The 17,853-nt window shown below is 41.3% G+C and overlaps 1 protein-coding gene across 10 annotated transcripts in view; it reads right to left on the bottom strand.

Annotated features, from left to right (window-relative positions):
- Positions 1 to 17,853, bottom strand: part of KMT2C (lysine methyltransferase 2C) — a 264,118-nt gene that overhangs the window by 20,148 nt on the left and 226,117 nt on the right. For 7 of the 10 annotated variants that reach the window (XM_060782601.2, XM_060782604.2, XM_060782605.2 and 4 more), the window contains 8 exons: positions 16,743 to 16,955; positions 14,325 to 14,489; positions 11,174 to 11,315; positions 10,677 to 10,824; positions 8,687 to 8,865; positions 8,447 to 8,583; positions 3,255 to 3,507; positions 1,395 to 1,534 (listed from right to left, as the gene is read on the bottom strand). In XM_060782601.2, coding sequence (XP_060638584.2) covers positions 1,395 to 1,534; positions 3,255 to 3,507; positions 8,447 to 8,583; positions 8,687 to 8,865; positions 10,677 to 10,824; positions 11,174 to 11,315; positions 14,325 to 14,489; positions 16,743 to 16,955 — 1,377 coding nt within the window. The remainder of the gene's footprint in view (positions 1 to 1,394; positions 1,535 to 3,254; positions 3,508 to 8,446; positions 8,584 to 8,686; positions 8,866 to 10,676; positions 10,825 to 11,173; positions 11,316 to 14,324; positions 14,490 to 16,742; positions 16,956 to 17,853) is intronic. The other 3 variants (XM_060782602.2, XM_060782607.2, XM_060782608.2) reach the window with 3 other exon arrangements.

Below are 17,853 nucleotides of genomic sequence, written 5' to 3'. Positions count from 1 at the left end.
CTACAGTGCTTTTTATATACCGTATATACTTGAGTATAAGCCGACCCGAATATAAGCCGAGACACCTGATTTTACCACCAAAAACTGGGGAAACGTATTGACTCGAGTATAAGCCGAGGATGGGAAATGCAGCAGCTATGGGTCAGTTTCAAAATAAAAATAGATACCAATAAAATTACATTAATTAAGGCATCAGTAGGTTGACTGTTTATTCATATTTACATAAAACTGTAAGATAAGAATTTCCAACTCTGACTAAACCATTATTCTAACCTTCTTCAATGTACATGTGTTTACATATCCTTCCAATAATAATAGAGTATAATAATAAATGTAAATAATAAATAATAAAAATATAGCTAACCTATAAATGTAATAATAGTAATAATAATAATAGAGTAAAATAATAAATGTAAATAATAAAAAATAAAAAATATAACTAACCTATAAATGTAATAACAGTAATAATAATAATAATAATAATAATAATAATAATAATAATAAAGTAAAATAATAAATAACACTGACTCGAGTATAAGCCGAGGGGAGCTTTTTCAGCCTTAAAAAAGGGCTGAAAAATTAGGCTTATACTCGAGTATATACAGTAATATTTAATAAACTGCTTTGCTGATTTAACTTGGGACAGGAGTGTGGTGGTTAATTACAGAGGTGTTTCCTGACGTGGAGTGCAACAGAAAAACCACTTGAGGATGCAACATCATTTTTAAAAACTCAGGACAAAGTCAAAAGATATAATGAGCAATGCTGGAATGTTGCCTTTATGGGTACATGCTAATACTAACTTTATTTTAGCTATCACTTTGCTTGTACAAAATAAACTAATTGGAGGGGAGGATAATTTGAAATCCACATTAAAATGGATAGCTCAGAAGAGTATCAGCTTCACAAATTTGCTTTTTGAAGTATTCTTATTATCAATGAAAACAAGAGGAAGAGGTGTGCAGGGACAAAAAGAGACTAAGATACCAGGAGAGCTCAAATTATGAGCTAGAAATTAGTTTAATTATGGATATGGGTTTCAAAAGCAGATAGTGACAAAGACGACTCATCAAGTGTGGCTTCAGGGAATGAGCTCAGAATTAGGGTTTTTTTGGTTAACATCTGGGTCTTGTTTTTCCTTGAGTCAAGTGTCATCTAGATGGATTTTCCTCCACTTGAACACATGAAGTAACCTGCAATTTCTCTGAAGTAATTGCTCTGAAAGAGTCTTAACTGAATTCCTCTATCTACCAGAAGTTAAAAAAAAAATTAAATGAAGCAGAATAGCAACTAAATAGCTACATAATGCACGGTATAGGAATTACAGGAAGACACATAACATCCCATTTCTTCTTTGTACTTAGCTATTGAAAAAAGTGCAACTATAGTATTACCTGCTTCAGCAAAGGTAGATCTTTCAAAGACTTCCGTACTCCGCTTCCCAGAATGACCACTTTACAATGAGAGCACCACTGCGGCCTCAATGCCGAACCGTCAATTACATTTGGATTGTGTGCTTTATAGCCTGCCAAAACTTAATAAGAGAACACAGATGTGTAAACATGTAAATTATTTAAGTAACAGTTTATTGGTTGTACTGGTCCCTTCAAATCATTGCAAATCATACTATTACCACCTTCTCCTAAGCACCATTTTCCTAACAACCAATGTAGAGACTGACAGAAATAGCACACTCCTACCTCTTAAAATGCTAAACCAGGCATGGGCAAACTTTGGCCCTCAGGGTGTTTTGGACTACAACTCTCACAATTTCTAATAGCCTACCAGTATATCTCAGGCATGGGCAAACTTGGGCCCTCCAGGTGTTTTGGACTTCAACTCCCACAATTCCTAACAGCCTACCGACTGTTAGGAATTGTGGGAGTAGGAGTCCAAAACACCTGGAGGGTCAAAGTTTGCCCATGCCTGTGCTAAACCTTCACTACCATATTGTTTTGAGTGATTCAACATATATTTTAGTAATTTTGGAATTCAGAACAGAGGTCCTTGAACAAAATAAAACATAACAAAAACCTACAAAGGAAAATTGGAAAGAGAAAGAACAGAATTAATACATATCAACAAACTTCAGGCCTGGCACACTCATGAAGCTTTGGAAAGCTTCACTCTTTCTGGTTCTCCAGTCAGCATCATACTACATTTTTATAACTCCCTCCACCATTCACCTTGCCTTCAGGCAACAAATGTCTTCCTGCCTTTGTCCCTCAACAACCATCATTAAAACAGAACTTGTCGCCTCATCACCAAGTGATGAAGTAGCAACCAATAGTGAAAGGACCAAGGCAGTGACATCTCTGGCCCATCCCCTGTTTGGGTATCAGCTAGCATGCCAACAACTTAAATCAAGAAATAGTTTCCTAAGATCTACAGAGATACTCGCTGGAACACCTCAGCAAGTGAGAGTCCGAAAATGGCAGGCTAAAACCTAGAACCTTAATCAATGGCTGATACCAAATGAGAGACTCCCTCCTGGACACTTGGAAGGTGCTGAGCAGACTGCGCGCTGGCACCATGAGATGCAGAGCCAACCACAAAATGTGAGTGTGGAGAAGAGCAAACCACAGACCACCTGCTGCAATGCAACCTGAGCCCTGCTACATGCACAATGGAGGACCTTCTTATAGTAACACCAGAGGCACTCCAAGTGGCCAGCTACTGCTCAAAGGACATTTAATCAACTACCAAGTTTGCAAACTTTGTGATTTGTTTGTCTGTTTGTTTTTAATACAATACAACTGTTTGGTTCACTCCTGATATGATAAATAAATAACCAAGTTGTTATTTATATGGTTATTCAAACTTACAGCTCCTAAAGATCTGTACACCTGGGCACTTTACTCCATGGATCTGATGATGTAGGTTTAAGTCTTTGAAAGTCATATTACCTCTAAGTGCTATAGCAGGCATGGGCAAACTTGGGCCCGCCATGTGTTTTGGACTTCAACTCCCACAATTCCTAATAGCCTATACTGGCTGTTAGGACTTGTGGAAGTTCAAGACATCTGAAGGGTTGAAATCTGCCCATGCCTGACTTAGTTCTTGCAAACTCATCTTCCTAAGATGGGCATTTCTGCAGTTGTTGGAGAAAAGGATCTAGTAGACTCTTCTTTCCGATAAGAACCTAACTGCATCCAATCCATACGAAATTGAGCAGAAACTCATGCATTGTCTAAACACAAAATCTCATTGTTAATTAACATTCATGAATGTGAAAAGGACACATTCCAACTCACCATTACCACTTGGTGGAAACGACATATTATGTTGTTTGAGTCCATAAGGCCCCGTTAGTCCAGGAGGGCCTATAGTGCCTGGTTGAGGACCATGCAGTAATAAGTGCTGTCTGTATTCAAAGGTAGGATTTGATTTGTGAGCGTTGATCATTCCCATAGAAGCCGGAACATCTGACACACTGCTAACCTCATAACTATGTGGAATCCTGACATGAAGAAGGTTGGAAAATGCAGCCACCACACTGCCAATGTTCTGAAATTGAAAAGAGGGAAAATATGCACACCATTTCTGTTTCAAGTAGACAATTAAATGGGCTGGATGATTTGTATGCATTGGAACAACCCCAGAACTCATAATGTATCTATCCAGTTAGGGGCAGAGAGTTTGCGTTGTAGATCAGTCACCAGAGGCTGATGGCTTAGGTGATGATTTAGAGAGGATTGTGAGTTTTCCTATGGCACAAAGTGATGGGCCTTCAGTTCTGGGAGAAGATAGTTCTCTCTGTGAGGAAACTTGCTTGGAAAGTGCAGGGCCTCAATGGCATTCAGGGGAGCCAGAAGTAGAAACAGCAGATAAGGAATCAAGTGAAAAGCTGCACATGGGTTCCCATGGGAACCCACCTGCAGCTATGGAGATCAACAAAGGTCTTCATTTCAGAGCTGAAAATACATTGCATCATTTAGAGAGATGTTGTGAAAGAAATTCATGGGAAATTGAATGATTTCATGGGTGTCTATTAAACAACAAGCTGTTTACTTTAAGGTTAGTTCAGGCAACACTGCATTAGAGCGAGAAGCTAAGCATGAGTTCTCTTGTTTCTGGTTCAAGTCAAGCTTTGGTTTTGGACTTAATAACCTGGAAGTTTTCTGTGTTCCTATCCATGTACTCCTGTTCAAATTTTTACTAGTTATAACTTCCTGTTCAAATTTTTACTAGTTATAACTTCCTGCTCCAGCAAAGGATCACCGCCTTGTCGGGGCGCTGGAGCTTGAGCACCTCAATGATGTCATGAGCGAAACCGTGAAGGGACACCCAAGACGGGACAGTTGTGGCAGAGAGGTCAGACCAAGCGTGATCCCTGGGGAAGGCAATGGCAAACCACTCCAGTATCCTTGCCAAGAAAACTAAATGGACCAGTACAACCAGAGATATGTCGGTATGCCATTGGAAGATGGGACTCCCAGGTCGGAAGATGGCCAAAATGCTACTGGGGAGGAGCAGAGGATAAGTTCAAGTAGCCCCAGATGTGATGACGCAGCTAGCTCAAAGCCGAAAGGAAGGCTAGCGGCCGACGGTACTGGAGGCAAACGACGAATCCAATGCTCTAAAGATCAACACACCATAGGAACCTGGAATGTAAGATCTATGAGCCAGGGCAAATTGGATGTTGTTATTGGTGAGATGTCAAGACTAAAGATAGACATTCTGGGGGTCAGCGAACTGAAATGGACTGGAATGGGCCACTTCACATCAGATGACCACCAGATCTACTACTGCGGACAAGAGGAATATCGAAGAAATGGAGTAGCCTTCATAATTAATAAGAAATTCGCTAAAGCGGTGCTTGGATACAACCCAAAAAATGACAGAATGATCTCAATTCGAGTGCAAGGAAAGCCTTTCAACATTACAGTGATCCAAATATATGCCCCAACCACAGCTGCTGAAGAAGCAGAAGTAGATCAGTTCTATGAGGATCTGCAGGACCTACTGGATAATACACCAAAAAGAGACATTATTTTCATTACAGGAGACTGGAATGCCAAGGTGGGAAGTCAAATGACAACTGGGATCACAGGCAAGCATGGTCTGGGAGAACAAAATGAAGCGGGATGCAGGCTGATAGAATTTTGCCAGGAAAACTCGCTGTGTATAACGAATACTCTCTTCCAACAACCTAAAAGACGGCTTTACACATGGACCTCTCCAGATGGTCAATACCGAAATCAGATTGACTACATCCTTTGCAGCCAAAGGTGGCGGACATCCATCCAGTCGGTGAAAACAAGACCTGGGGCTGACTGTAGCTCAGATCACAAACTTCTTATTGCCCAATTTAGAATAAAACTAAAGAGATCAGGGAAAATACACAGACCAGTTAGATATGATCTCACTAACATTCCTAGCGAATATACAGTGGAAGTGAAGAACAGATTTGAAGGACTAGATTTAGTAAACAGAGTCCCAGAAGAACTATGGACAGAAGTCCGAGACATTGTTCAGGAGGCGGCAACAAAGTACGTCCCAAAGAAAAAGAAAACCAAGAAGGCAAAATGGTTGTCTGCTGAGACACTGGAAGTAGCCCAAGAAAGGAGGAAAGCAAAAGGAAACAGGGATAAGGGGAGATATGCCCAGTTAAATGTGCAATTCCAGAGGTTAGCCAGAAGAGATAAGGAACTATTTTTAAATAAGCAATGCATGGAAGTGGAAGAAGACAACAGAATAGGAAGGACAAGAGACCTCTTCCAGAAAATTAGAAACATTGGAGGTAAATTTCAGGCAAAAATTGGTATGATAAGAAACAAAGATGGCAGGGACCTAACAGAAGCTGAAGAGATCAAGAGAAGGTGGCGAGACTATACAGAAGATCTGTATAGGAAGGATAATAATATTAAGGATAGTTTTGACGGTGTGGTGAATGAGTTAGAACCAGACATCCTGAGGAGTGAGGTTGAATGGGCCTTAAGAAGCATTGCTAACAACAAGGCAGCAGGAGACGACGGGATCCCAGCTGAACTGTTTAAAATCTTAAAAGATGATGCTGTCAAGGTGATGCATGCCATTTGCCAGCAAATATGGAAAACACAACAAGAATGGCCATCAGACTGGAAAAAATCAACTTATATCCCCATACCAAAAAAGGGAAATGCGAAAGACTGCTCAAACTTCCGTACAGTGGCCCTTATTTCTCATGCCAGTAAGGTAATGCTCAAGATCCTGCAAGGAAGACTCCAGCAATACATGGAACGAGAGTTGCCAGGCGTTCAAGCTGGGTTTAGAAAAGGCAGAGGAACAAGAGACCAAATTGCCAATATCCGCTGGATAATGGAGAAAGGCAGGGAGTTTCAGAAAAACATCTACTTCTGCTTCATTGACTACTCTAAAACCTTTGACTGTGTGGATCATAATAAATTGTGGCAAGTTCTTAGTGGGATGGGCATCCCAAGCCACCTTGTCTCTCTCTTAAGGAATCTGTACAAGGACCAAGTAGCAACAGTCAGAACTGACCACGGAACAACAGACTGGTTCAAGATTGGGAAAGGCGTACGGCAAGGCTGCATCCTCTCACCCAACCTTTTTAACTTGTATGCAGAACACATCATGCGATGTGCGGGGCTGGATGAATGCAAAGCTGGGGTGAAAATTGCTGGAAGAAACATTAACAACCTCAGATATGCAGATGACACCACTCTGATGGCCGAAAGCGAGGAGGAGCTGAGGAGCCTTCTAATCAAGGTGAAAGAAGAAAGCGCAAAAGCTGGGTTGCAGCTAAACGTCAAAAAAACCAAGATTATGGCAACAAGAATGATTGACAACTGGAAAATAGAGGGAGAAACCGTGGAGGCCGTGACAGACTTTGTATTTCTAGGTGCAAAGATTACTGCAGATGCAGACTGTGGCCAGGAAATCAGAAGACGCTTACTTCTTGGGAGGAGAGCAATGTCCAATCTCGATAAAATAGTAAAGAGTAGAGACATCAGACTGGCAACAAAGATCCGCCTAGTCAAAGCCATGGTATTCCCTGTAGTAACCTACGGATGTGAGAGCTGGACCTTAGGGAAGGCTGAGCGAAGGAAGATCGATGCTTTTGAGCTGTGGTGTTGGAGGAAAGTTCTGAGAGTGCCTTGGACTGCGAGAAGATCCAACCAGTCCATCCTCCAGGAAATAAAGCCCGACTGCTCACTGGAGGGAAAGATACTAGAGACAAAGTTGAAGTACTTTGGCCACATCATGAGGAGACAGGAAAGCCTAGAGAAGACAATTATGTTGGGGAAAGTGGAAGGCAAAAGGAAGAGGGGCCGACCAAGGGCAAGATGGATGGATGGCATCCTTGAAGTGACTGGACTGACCTTGAGGGAGCTGGGGGTGGTAACGGCCGACAGGGAGCTCTGGCGTGGGCTAGTCCATGAGGTCACGAAGAGTCGGAGACGACTGAACGAATGAACAACAACATAACTTCCTGATTGTGGATTTTTTGCTGTGATTCCTGGCTGTTCCTGGACTTTGTCACTTCTGTAACTTTATGAGACAGTTGGATTATTGTTTGGTTATTCCCTTTTGCTACACCCTTTTTGTATTATATATCCTCCTTTAATGTTCCTGATTTTTATATGATACATAGATAAAGGTTGTCCCCTGACATTAAGTCCAGTCATGTCTGACTCTCGGGTGTGGTGCTCATCTCCATTTCTAAGCTGAAGAGCCGGTGTTTTCCGTAGATACCTCCAAGGTCATGTGGCCGGCATGACTGCATGGAGCGCCGTTACCTTCCCGCTGGAGCGGTACCTATTGATCTACTCACATTTGTATGTTTTCGAACTGCTAGGTTGGCAGAAGCTAGGGCTGACAGCGGAAGCTCATGCCGCTCCCTGAAATCGAACCTGCAACCTTTTGGTCAACAAGCTCAGCAGCTCAGCGCTTTAACCCACTGTGCCACCAGGGGCTCCATATGAGATACATAGATATAGATAAACTGCTTATATTCCTGGACTCTTGTGTGGTGTGGTAGTCAGAGGTGTTTCCAGGCCTGGAGTGCAACAGTTTGTAAAACAGGATGCAAGCTACAGCTATTCAATTTCTACTTGACATCATCAGGAAGCTCAATCAGACTGAAAGCAACATTTCTTGGGTTTGTATCTATGTGACTTAATCATACAAATAATGTGACTAGGTGACCACACAACATTAACATAATTTTGGTATGATTTCTAACCATTTCAGCAGGAAATCTATTTTTTACATGGTAGCACAACTACTATAAAAATGATAGCAGTAAATGGGATGTTAAGGAAGCAATGGGAAGAGAGACCCAACCCAATGAAATGGCTTTGAGACCAATCACCGGACCTCACGACAAATGTAGCGCTGCAGCACTAATAAAATGAGTAACTATGAAATTAGCAAAACTTCAGTGGCTATAGATCACATTGTTATACTTTACTTGTGGTTTTGGGCCCATTGAGGTGCTTACCTCTGCAGCAGCGGGATGTAAAGTAATTGCTATGGATACAAAGCCAGATCTTGGGACGTTTGGGGAAGATCCAATCTGAGAGCCAAAGAAGCCAGGCCCAGGCTCTGTCTTGATATAATTCCTTTTTGCTTCTGAACCTTAGTTTGGAGAGAAACGAGAAATTAAGCATCTATGCAGCTAAGGTGCATGAAAACGTAGGTGGAGAAAATAACATGAATAAGAAGATAATTTTGGCATTACCCTTTCCAGTGCTAGCAGGTAGGATTGGGATGATGGGGGAAGGAATTGGCTCTGGCATCTCTTCCTTTACTGCGGCCAGATCAGGGTATCTGCTTATTTCCATGCCCATGACGCTCTCAGGAGAGGACGAGGGAACAAAGCTGTCGGGAGTGTCTCTGTCATCACAAGGATCCTGAACCCTAGAAAGGGAAAGAAAACTCAGAGTTGGAACCTCTCTTCATAGACAAACAGGTAATATGGAAATTCAGGGTAAATTCAAGAAAGTGACACCAGTTTGGAAAACATGCTTAATTCATTCCATCTACTAGCAAGAGACACAAACAACTATGTAAGTAAACATCACACGGAACTCTCCTATCAAAAATTTATTGGTCCATGTATTCAACTGCATTTATTGAATATGGCTTCTGATGCAATTAAGATGTAGAAAACACAAGATTCCTCCAAATATATGGATTAAGAAATCATTTCCTCCAGTGCAAGCCATTAATTTGAATACCTGTATGTTATTTTTTAAGGAGCCTCTGGTGATGCAGCACTGAGTTGCTGAACTTGCTGACCAAAAGGTTGGCGGTTTGACTCCGGGGAGCAGGGTGAGCTCCCGCAGTTAGCCCCAGCTTCTGCCAACTTAGCAGTTCGAAAATTTATTTATTTATTTCTATTTACAGTATTTATATTCCACCCTTCTCACCATGTAGGGGACTCAGGGCGATTTACAATGTACATATACATGGTAAACATTCAATTCCATAGACACACAACATATATAGACAGACACACAGAGGCTATATAACATTCCAGCTTTTTTGATGAGAGTATTCTGGCCACCAGGGGAGCTGTTGCTTCACCATCCATCTGTGACACTGATGAAGTACTTCCTCATTCTTTGCATGCTTGCTGGAGATTTTTATGGCATTGTAAATTAGTTAAATTAGACTCCTTTCCTACTTGACAGATGCAACTGTTTTTCAGGCTGCAAAGGTCGACAGTAAGCTACACAAATTGGTCAGAAGCTCACTTTGACCCGGGCTGGCTTTGAACTCATGACCTTTCGGTCAGTGGTGATCTTAATGCAGCTGACACCCAGCCAGTTGCGCTACAGTCCCGATGCAATTGTTAGTAGATCAATAGGTACTACTCCAGCTGGAAGGTAATAGCGCTCCATGCAGTCATGCCGGCCACATGACCTTGGAGGCGTTTACGGACAACGCCAGCTATTCGGCTTAGAAATGGAGATGAGCACCAACCCTCAGAGTCAGAGACAATTAGACTTAATGTCAAGGTGAAACCTTTACCTTTACTTATGTTATTCACTATTATGTTTATTTATATTATGTGGATTTAAATATCTGTATGTCATTTATTATAATGATGTTTACTTAAACCTTGTTTTTTTCTCTCCACAAGGAGATTAACTGTACATCACTTGTAAATCCCAGACTCTGTTATCGGAAAAAACAGCTGCTTAGCCTGATTTCAAGGACTGGGTCAGGTTTCCTTCAAAACATTTTTACTAGATTTGATTTTTATTTTGGGGGGGGGGGGGAGTTAAATAAAAACTGGAAACCATCATATACTGATAAAAATAATAAAGAATATTCTCAGTCTTAAATAGATCAGTTTTATGGAGCTCTTTGTGGCTAATTTGTGTATACATAAAGCACAAAATATTCATTAACAATATTCTATTTACTTAGATTATGAACAGCAAAAATACTACTGGGAAAAGTACTAGATTTTTCAATGTGAAATGGCACCAGGAAGCATCTGGAATACCTGGCACCTGATATAGGTTAAAGCAGGCATGGGCAAACTTGGGTTCTTCAGGTGTTTTGGACTCCAACTCCCACAATTCCTAACAGCCTTAAGCGGCTGAGGGGGAAAAGGAAGGGGCCTGAGGCTGTTAGGAATTGTGGGAGTTGGAGTCCAAAACACCTGAAGAGCCCAATTTTGCCCACACCTGGGTTAAAGGTTTAGAGAAAACACTTACCGTAGCTCTTCATGATTGTTGTGAGGTGGAGTCGGTAGGGAAGCAGGAACATCCACACTTTTAGGACCTTGTGCCATGGCACGAGCCAAGAGATCATCCTGTGGTCTGAAAGGCAGCTGGAACTGCTTCGGTCCCAGAGCTTTGGTTACTGAAATGCAGCAAAAACACAATGAACACCTGATCTAAACCCCAAAAGCAAAGCCAAAGCCAGCAATGGATCCTAACTCCCACTCATATTTTTTGGCATTAACATTTAATGACTGAATTGGTAGTGAAGCAACGGACAAGCTACCAATCTTATCCACCTCTCCAACATCAGGATCTTGAACCTGCGTTGTGCTTGCCATAACTTTACAAACATGGAATATGTTCATTCACAGAATATACTGTATATTCTTTGACATGACTTCCATGCATTTTGCAAATTTCGAAGCATTCTGTTGTAAAATGAAACATGCATGTACACATATGAGTGTTGAATTCATATAACAACGTACCATCATGACCTCCCAGCATTCCAGCCTTCGTGGCAAGTTCTTCGGTGGTTGCAAATCCATTTACCATTTTTTGGCAAGTTACAGGCGGAGGTGTGGGAGGGAGGGAGGCCGGAGGCGTGGGAGGGTTGCTGAGGTTATTCTGCTGCATGAAAAAAAACAAATTTGAAGCAAGTTTTAAGCCAGTTTATTAGAGAAAACAGAATATATAATTACATGTAGAGAATGTTTATGTACGAGGGTTGAATGAAAAGTAATGCCTCCACCTTCGTTACTTGGGTTTGGATGGGAATATTTTAATAAATCAAATGCAGAAAAAATCCTTAGAATGTGCTCTTTAACTAACACTTTTCACTTTCTGACATAATCACCAGACAATTGGATACATTTCTGCCAACTATGAACAAGTTTTCTGAAGCCGTCGCGAAAAAAGTCGACACTCTGTTTCCGCAACCTATCATGCACATATCTTCCGATAGCCAAGCAAAGCAATAATGTGACCCACACGTTGTTGTGAAATGCAATTATGCTTGAATATTCTCTCTGAGTGATACGATGATCATCTTGAATCAATCTGTCAACCTTTTGCTTGTGAAACTCAGTGGTTGCTGTTACAGGACGTCCAACTCTTTGTCATGCAAGTCAGATGTTCCCACCTCAACATCGTTAAATGGCGCACAGTCCTCACATCACCATAAACAGCTTGCATTCTCTGATGAATCTCCTTTGGGGTGACATCTTCTGCTGTCAAGAATTCAATGACTGCACGCTGCTTAAGTCGCATTGACCAACTGTCTGCGCAGGGTTCCATATTTCACACTTTAACAACACAACTGTTCAATGCTAAGGCTTCCTGCCAAAATGGAACTGTAGAGGAGAGTGTACTGAACAAGCCAGTGCCTCCTGCATACCAGTACTGACATTTGTTGAGGAGTTACGTAGATGGAGGCATTACTTTTCATTCAACCCTCGTATTTTAATGTGACTACTGTTCTACCAGGCACAATGGTGAAGTTTAGACTAAATTCCTGGAATTAACTTCAGATTTATATTTTGTTCCCCCACAACCTCACAACCTCACTCCCCTTGCATGTTTTGCAAAATCGGTAATTATTAACAGAGAACCCTAATTTGCTGCTATAGCTAAACATACAAATTAAATCTTTTCAGGGCAAATGCAAACCATGATTGCCTGACTACATTGGTGACTAGCCAAAGTTGAATGGTTGAGCAAATGTAATACTTTGGCTTTCAGTCTAAGAATTAGCCAAAAGAGTAAAACAAGAATAGTTTTTTAAAAAAAGGTAATACAGGTTGAGAATCCCTTATGCAGAATTCCAATATCCAAAGTAATCAAAATCGTACACATAGGTAGTGAAGATCATGTTATCTGTGTAGTGTGATGGTTCAATGTACACAAAAGTGGCTTAATACACAAAAATATTAAAAATCTTAAGCATAAAATTGCATCCAGGCTCTGTGAATAAGGTATATATGAAACATGAATGAATTTTGTGTTTATATTTGAGTGTTGTTGAGAGGCTGATGGTCTTGGTCTATAAAGCCCTATATGGTTCTGTCCCAGCTTACTTGTCTGAACATATCTCCCTTTACATCCCGTCTCAGAATTTAAGATCATCCAGGGAGGCCCTGCTCTCGATCCCACCTTCTTCGCAAACATGTTTGGCGGGGACGAGAGACAGGGCCTTCTTGGTAGTGGCCCCTCACCTGTGGAACACGTCCCCCAGTGAAATTAGGTCAGCTCCATCCCTCCTTTCCTTTACGAAAAAGCTCAAATCATGGTTTTGGGACTAGGCATTCGGGTAACAGGCTTGACAGCAATTGCAATGTTTGGGAAATTACTATGGACAGGCTTTAGACCAGATTGTTGGTCACTGAATCAGACTTGGATATGACTATATGGCTGATAATATTGTTTAAATGGATTTTAACTTAATGTTTTTATTTATCTTGTAATGTCATGCTATATTGTGTTTTTGTATATGTTGGCATTGAATTGTTGCCGTTGTAGGCTGGCCTGAGTCCCCTCTAGGGGGTTGAGAAGGGTGGGGTACAAACGTTTGAAAGAATAAATAAATAAACAAATAACTGATGATTCAGAGAGGATTGTGGGCTTTCCTGGGGCACAAAGTGATGGGCTCTCAAGTCTTGGAAATTCAGGTCTGGGAAATGACGTCTGGCTTAGAAAGTGCAGGGCTTCAAGGGCATTTCCAAGGAGTCAGAAGTAGCAACATAGATAAGGAATCAAGTGAAGAGCTGAGTAATAAGGAGGGTTCCCAGGAGAAACCACCTATAGCTCCAGGACTTTAGGTCCTGTAAACAAGGACCTAAAGTCCTTGTTTACAGATCAGAGCAGAAAATAGATTGCTTAGTTCAGAGAGATTATGTGGGAGAGTTGTGGAGACAATTCACGGGAGATGTAAAGCTTTCATGGGTGTCTACTGAAGAATTAACTATTTACCTTAAGGGCAGTTCAGGGAACATTGCATTAGAGGGAGAAGCTAAGCATGAGTTCTCTTGTTATTGGTTCAAGTCAATCCTTGGTTATGGATTTTAATATCCTGGAAGTTTTCTTTGTTCCTGTTCATGTATTTTTGTGCAAATTTTTACTAATTATACCTTCTTGCTTGTGGACTTCTCCTGTACCTGTGATTTCTGGCTGTTCCTGGACTTTGTCACCTCTGGAACTCTATGAGACATTTGGATTATTGTTTGGTTATCACCTATTGCTAAACCGTTTTGGATTATAGATCTTCTTTTCTTATTCCTGCTTTTTAATATGCTTTTTCATGTATTTTACAATAAACTGTTTGCTTATGTTTCTAGACTCTTGTGTGGTGCGGTGGTCATAGGTGTTTCCAGGCCTGGAGTGCAACATTGAGTCCCATCTTCAATATATGTCATTACATGCAAATATTTCAAAATCCAGAGGGAAAAAACCCCTGAAATCCAAAACACTTGTGGGATCAAGAATTTTGAACAAGGAATCCTCAACCTGTACTTTCTATCAAAGCAGCAAGAGACGCACAAAAGAAAATTATCTTTTTGGATACAGCATGATCTCATGAATAATAGTCACTGTTGCTGTTTCTTATAGAACTTTTGGAAAATCTATGTAGAAATAAAAATACACCTTATAGATTAGCTGGGAATAGTAATCTGATACCCCATCAAGCGTGGCACTACCAAAGCTTCCCATAAGGCGACTTCCACTATTCAGATGGCCACTGCCACAAGGCAGAAAACGGGCAAAACTCACTCCAATTATTGGCTCCATCAAAGGCAGCAAAGAGAGTTGCTGGAAGAGAAGATCGGTAGTTAGTATCACATTTACAGGATTAATCAGCAATGAACCACAGATTTCTTGTCAATTACACTAAGATGATGCTTACCACTAAAAGCCCTGTTTTTTTACACATTGATTCTACAGTAGCCCTGTAAGTACCTTTCTTCAGGCACTTGTGGTATAAGTTTATGTCAAACGATGGAATCTTCCCTTCAGGTAAACAGCTGCTACCAATGCATCTTAAATCACAGGTGTTGCAGTGGATTAAACCCCTGTGCCGGCAGGACTGAAAACCAACAGGTCGCAGGTTCGAATCCGGGGAGAGGTGGATGAGCTCCCTCTATCAGCTCCAGCTCCTCATGCAGGGACATGAGAGAAGCCTCCCACAAGGATGATAAAAACATAAAATCATCCGGGTGTCCCCTGGGCAACGTCCTTGCAGACAGCCAATTCTCTCACACCAGAAGCGACTTGCAGTTTCTCAAGTCGCTCCAGACACAACAACAAAAAAAGGTGCTGCTCTAAAACTTAAAAATGAATACCGTTGGGTGTCAAATGGCTCTCAAGAACACAGGAGTACTGCAACTTTTGAAAGACCTCCTCCTTAATAAAACATAAACACAATTTCACGGACACCACAAAGAGGAAAATTGGATGTTACAAGAATTCTAGATTGGCCATGGTCAAACTTGGGCCCTCCAGGTGTTTTGGACTTCAACTCCAAAAATTAGTAACAGCCTTAGGCCCTTTCCTTTCCCCCTCAGCTACTAAATCAAATGAGAGAGGAAAGTAAGGGGAATGAGGCTGTTAGGAATTGTCAGAGTTGAGGTCCAAAACACCTGGAGGGCTGAAGTTTGCCCATGCCTGATGTAAATTCCAAGCATTTACATATACAGCAAACCATGTGATTCAAAGCATCATAAGTGGGTGAGGGGGGAAAGGAAGGTGTCTGAGGCTGTTAGGAATTGAAGTCCAAAACACCTGGAGGGCTCAAGTTTGCCCATGCCTGCTCTATATCATTAGAACACCCTTCCTTTGCCAAACCTTCGTTCCCATGCATCTAGTTTCCTGGGTCCTCCTAAAAACAGTTAAAACCCCAATTTTATTCAGTTAGGTGAATAATTTTGGGATCGTATAAATCAAAATGCCCTAATTTCTGAAATTTCCAACACGTTCCTAGGGATGCAGTCAGAGTGGGCCTTTTTGACAGTCAAAAAGTCACATTATGTACTTCGAAAGTAGAGTAAAACAAGTGTATTAAAAAGACACATAAGAGGGCATGTGCCAGCTCACTCATTCTGAAACAATAAGGAGGTGCACCCTCACACTCCTTCATGCCTTCCATACTTTGGAGGCTTCTAATAACCATTTTGCAATACAACATTACATTAAGAAATATACAGACTCATCTTGTATTATCAAACACTAACATGTGCACATTGCACTGCAGGGCCAACTAGGTTGGCATCAACACATATTATGCAAATATACGATGTGGATTGGAGGCAATCATACAATGTAGGCTTGTGCATTTTGGCGGAACCTTGATCTGTGTCTGCTGGCCAGATTTCGGTAGATGCTTGTATCCATTTTTGAGCGCCTCCTGAAAATGGGTGGGTAGCCTGATAGCTATTTTTGGTTCGCAGCAGAAAAATGTGGCTAGCTTTGGTTCATTGGCGGCAATGCGGGAACTTAGGAGGCTCCCCTTTCCGTTCTTGGGACCCTTTCTTTTTTCCCTTCAAGGGAGCCTGAGTTTCAGCAATAGTGTTAAGGGATCAGACACAGCTTGCGTAAGACACATCACAGCATTCTTCAATTCCGATTGGCCCAACAGGAAGGGTTCACAGGGGAACCCCATGTGAGTGGCATGTGGCAGCCTCTTTGCACACCTTGTGATGCCGAATAGGGGGGGAGTAGTAGTGATTGGTTGCCATGTGATCCCGTAATGGACAGAAAAAGATGACGACTGGGCCCTGGCTGTTAAATCCATCCAACCAAGCCGAAGAACCCAGATTGACCGAAGGTAACCGACCACTCCAAATCCATGCACAAGCCTAATAAAATGTACTTTAAAAATTCACATGCATTTATTTCTATGTTTATATACCCTAAAAAAGTAAATATGACCAAGCAAAAAAAGAAATTGGCAGTGTTATTTTTTGTTTCAAACAAGGAGCCTAAGAACATAGCCTAAGTCTTTCAGTTGGCTCCCAATGCTTTCATATTTTTCAGGGATGAGGTTCCCGTTTCCATACGAATACTCACCTGCTTTAATTGCATAAAAGTTTCTGTGTTGGGATAAATAGCCTGCTTCTCCTCTTCCTCTTTTTTCCTCCTCTTTGTCCGAGGTGCTGCCTTCTCCCCCGCTCTCTGAGTTCGTTTGTTTCGCTGTTTTTTCGTTTCATGTCCCAAATCAGCTCTCAAAATCTGGTTGTTGCCGCACCCAAATGTACCCTGCAACGGATTTCCTATTGATTGCTAATGGAGAAAAGAAGGAAAGATATATCAATTCAGATCACCAAGTTGAAAGATAAAGCTACAAGATGGAGATACAATAAAATACCATATTTTGGCTAAAGAATGTCACTATGACTTAAAGGTAAAGGTTTCCTCTTGACATTAAGTCTAGTCCAGTCTGATTCTGGGGGGTGGTGTTCATCTGCATTTCTAAGCTGAAGAGCTGGCATTGTCCATAGACATCTTCAAGGTCATGTGGCCAGCATGACTGCATGGAGTGCTGTTATCTTTCCACCATAGCAGTACCTATTGAAGTAATCACATTTGTATGTTTTCGTACTGCTAGGTTGGTAAAAGCTGGGGCTCACAGTGGGAGCTCACTTCGCTCCCCAGATTCAAAGCACCAACCTTTTGGTCAGCAAGTTCAACAGCTCACTGTTTTAAACTGCTGAGCCACTGGAGCTCCCATTGTGCACTATGACTTAGGATTTGCTTTATCAACAATGGCTGTTATGTACAACTAGCAGGATATTTACTAATGATTAGGACATGGCTATCAAGATGTGTTATAGATGGACATTTTTGCAAGAAACAGTGCTGGTTTTTCTTTTTTTCCCAATCCGGCTTTTCTTACCTTTCTTGATCTGTTCTCTCTTAAATCGTAAGCAGCCCCTTTAGGTCTGTGCTAGTGTGTAATCTAGCACAGACCTAAATTTTGACAATAATAATAATACTAATAATAATTCTTTATTTTTCTTTATGCCTTGGCATTTCAATCACAAGGAGATGTTTGCAAAAAAGGGTTACCTGTAGGGCCCTTCCATAGGAAGTTAAAATTAAACAATTCATAATTAAATCATCCTCATCATCATCATCATCATCATCATGGGACCATTGTTTCTTTGATACACAGATTCAT

The sequence above is a fragment of the Anolis sagrei genome, chromosome 6 (genome assembly GCF_037176765.1).
Source record: "Anolis sagrei isolate rAnoSag1 chromosome 6, rAnoSag1.mat, whole genome shotgun sequence".
NCBI classification, from domain to species: domain Eukaryota; kingdom Metazoa; phylum Chordata; class Lepidosauria; order Squamata; family Dactyloidae; genus Anolis; species Anolis sagrei.
This window is presented reverse-complemented; position numbering and strand designations above follow the sequence as displayed.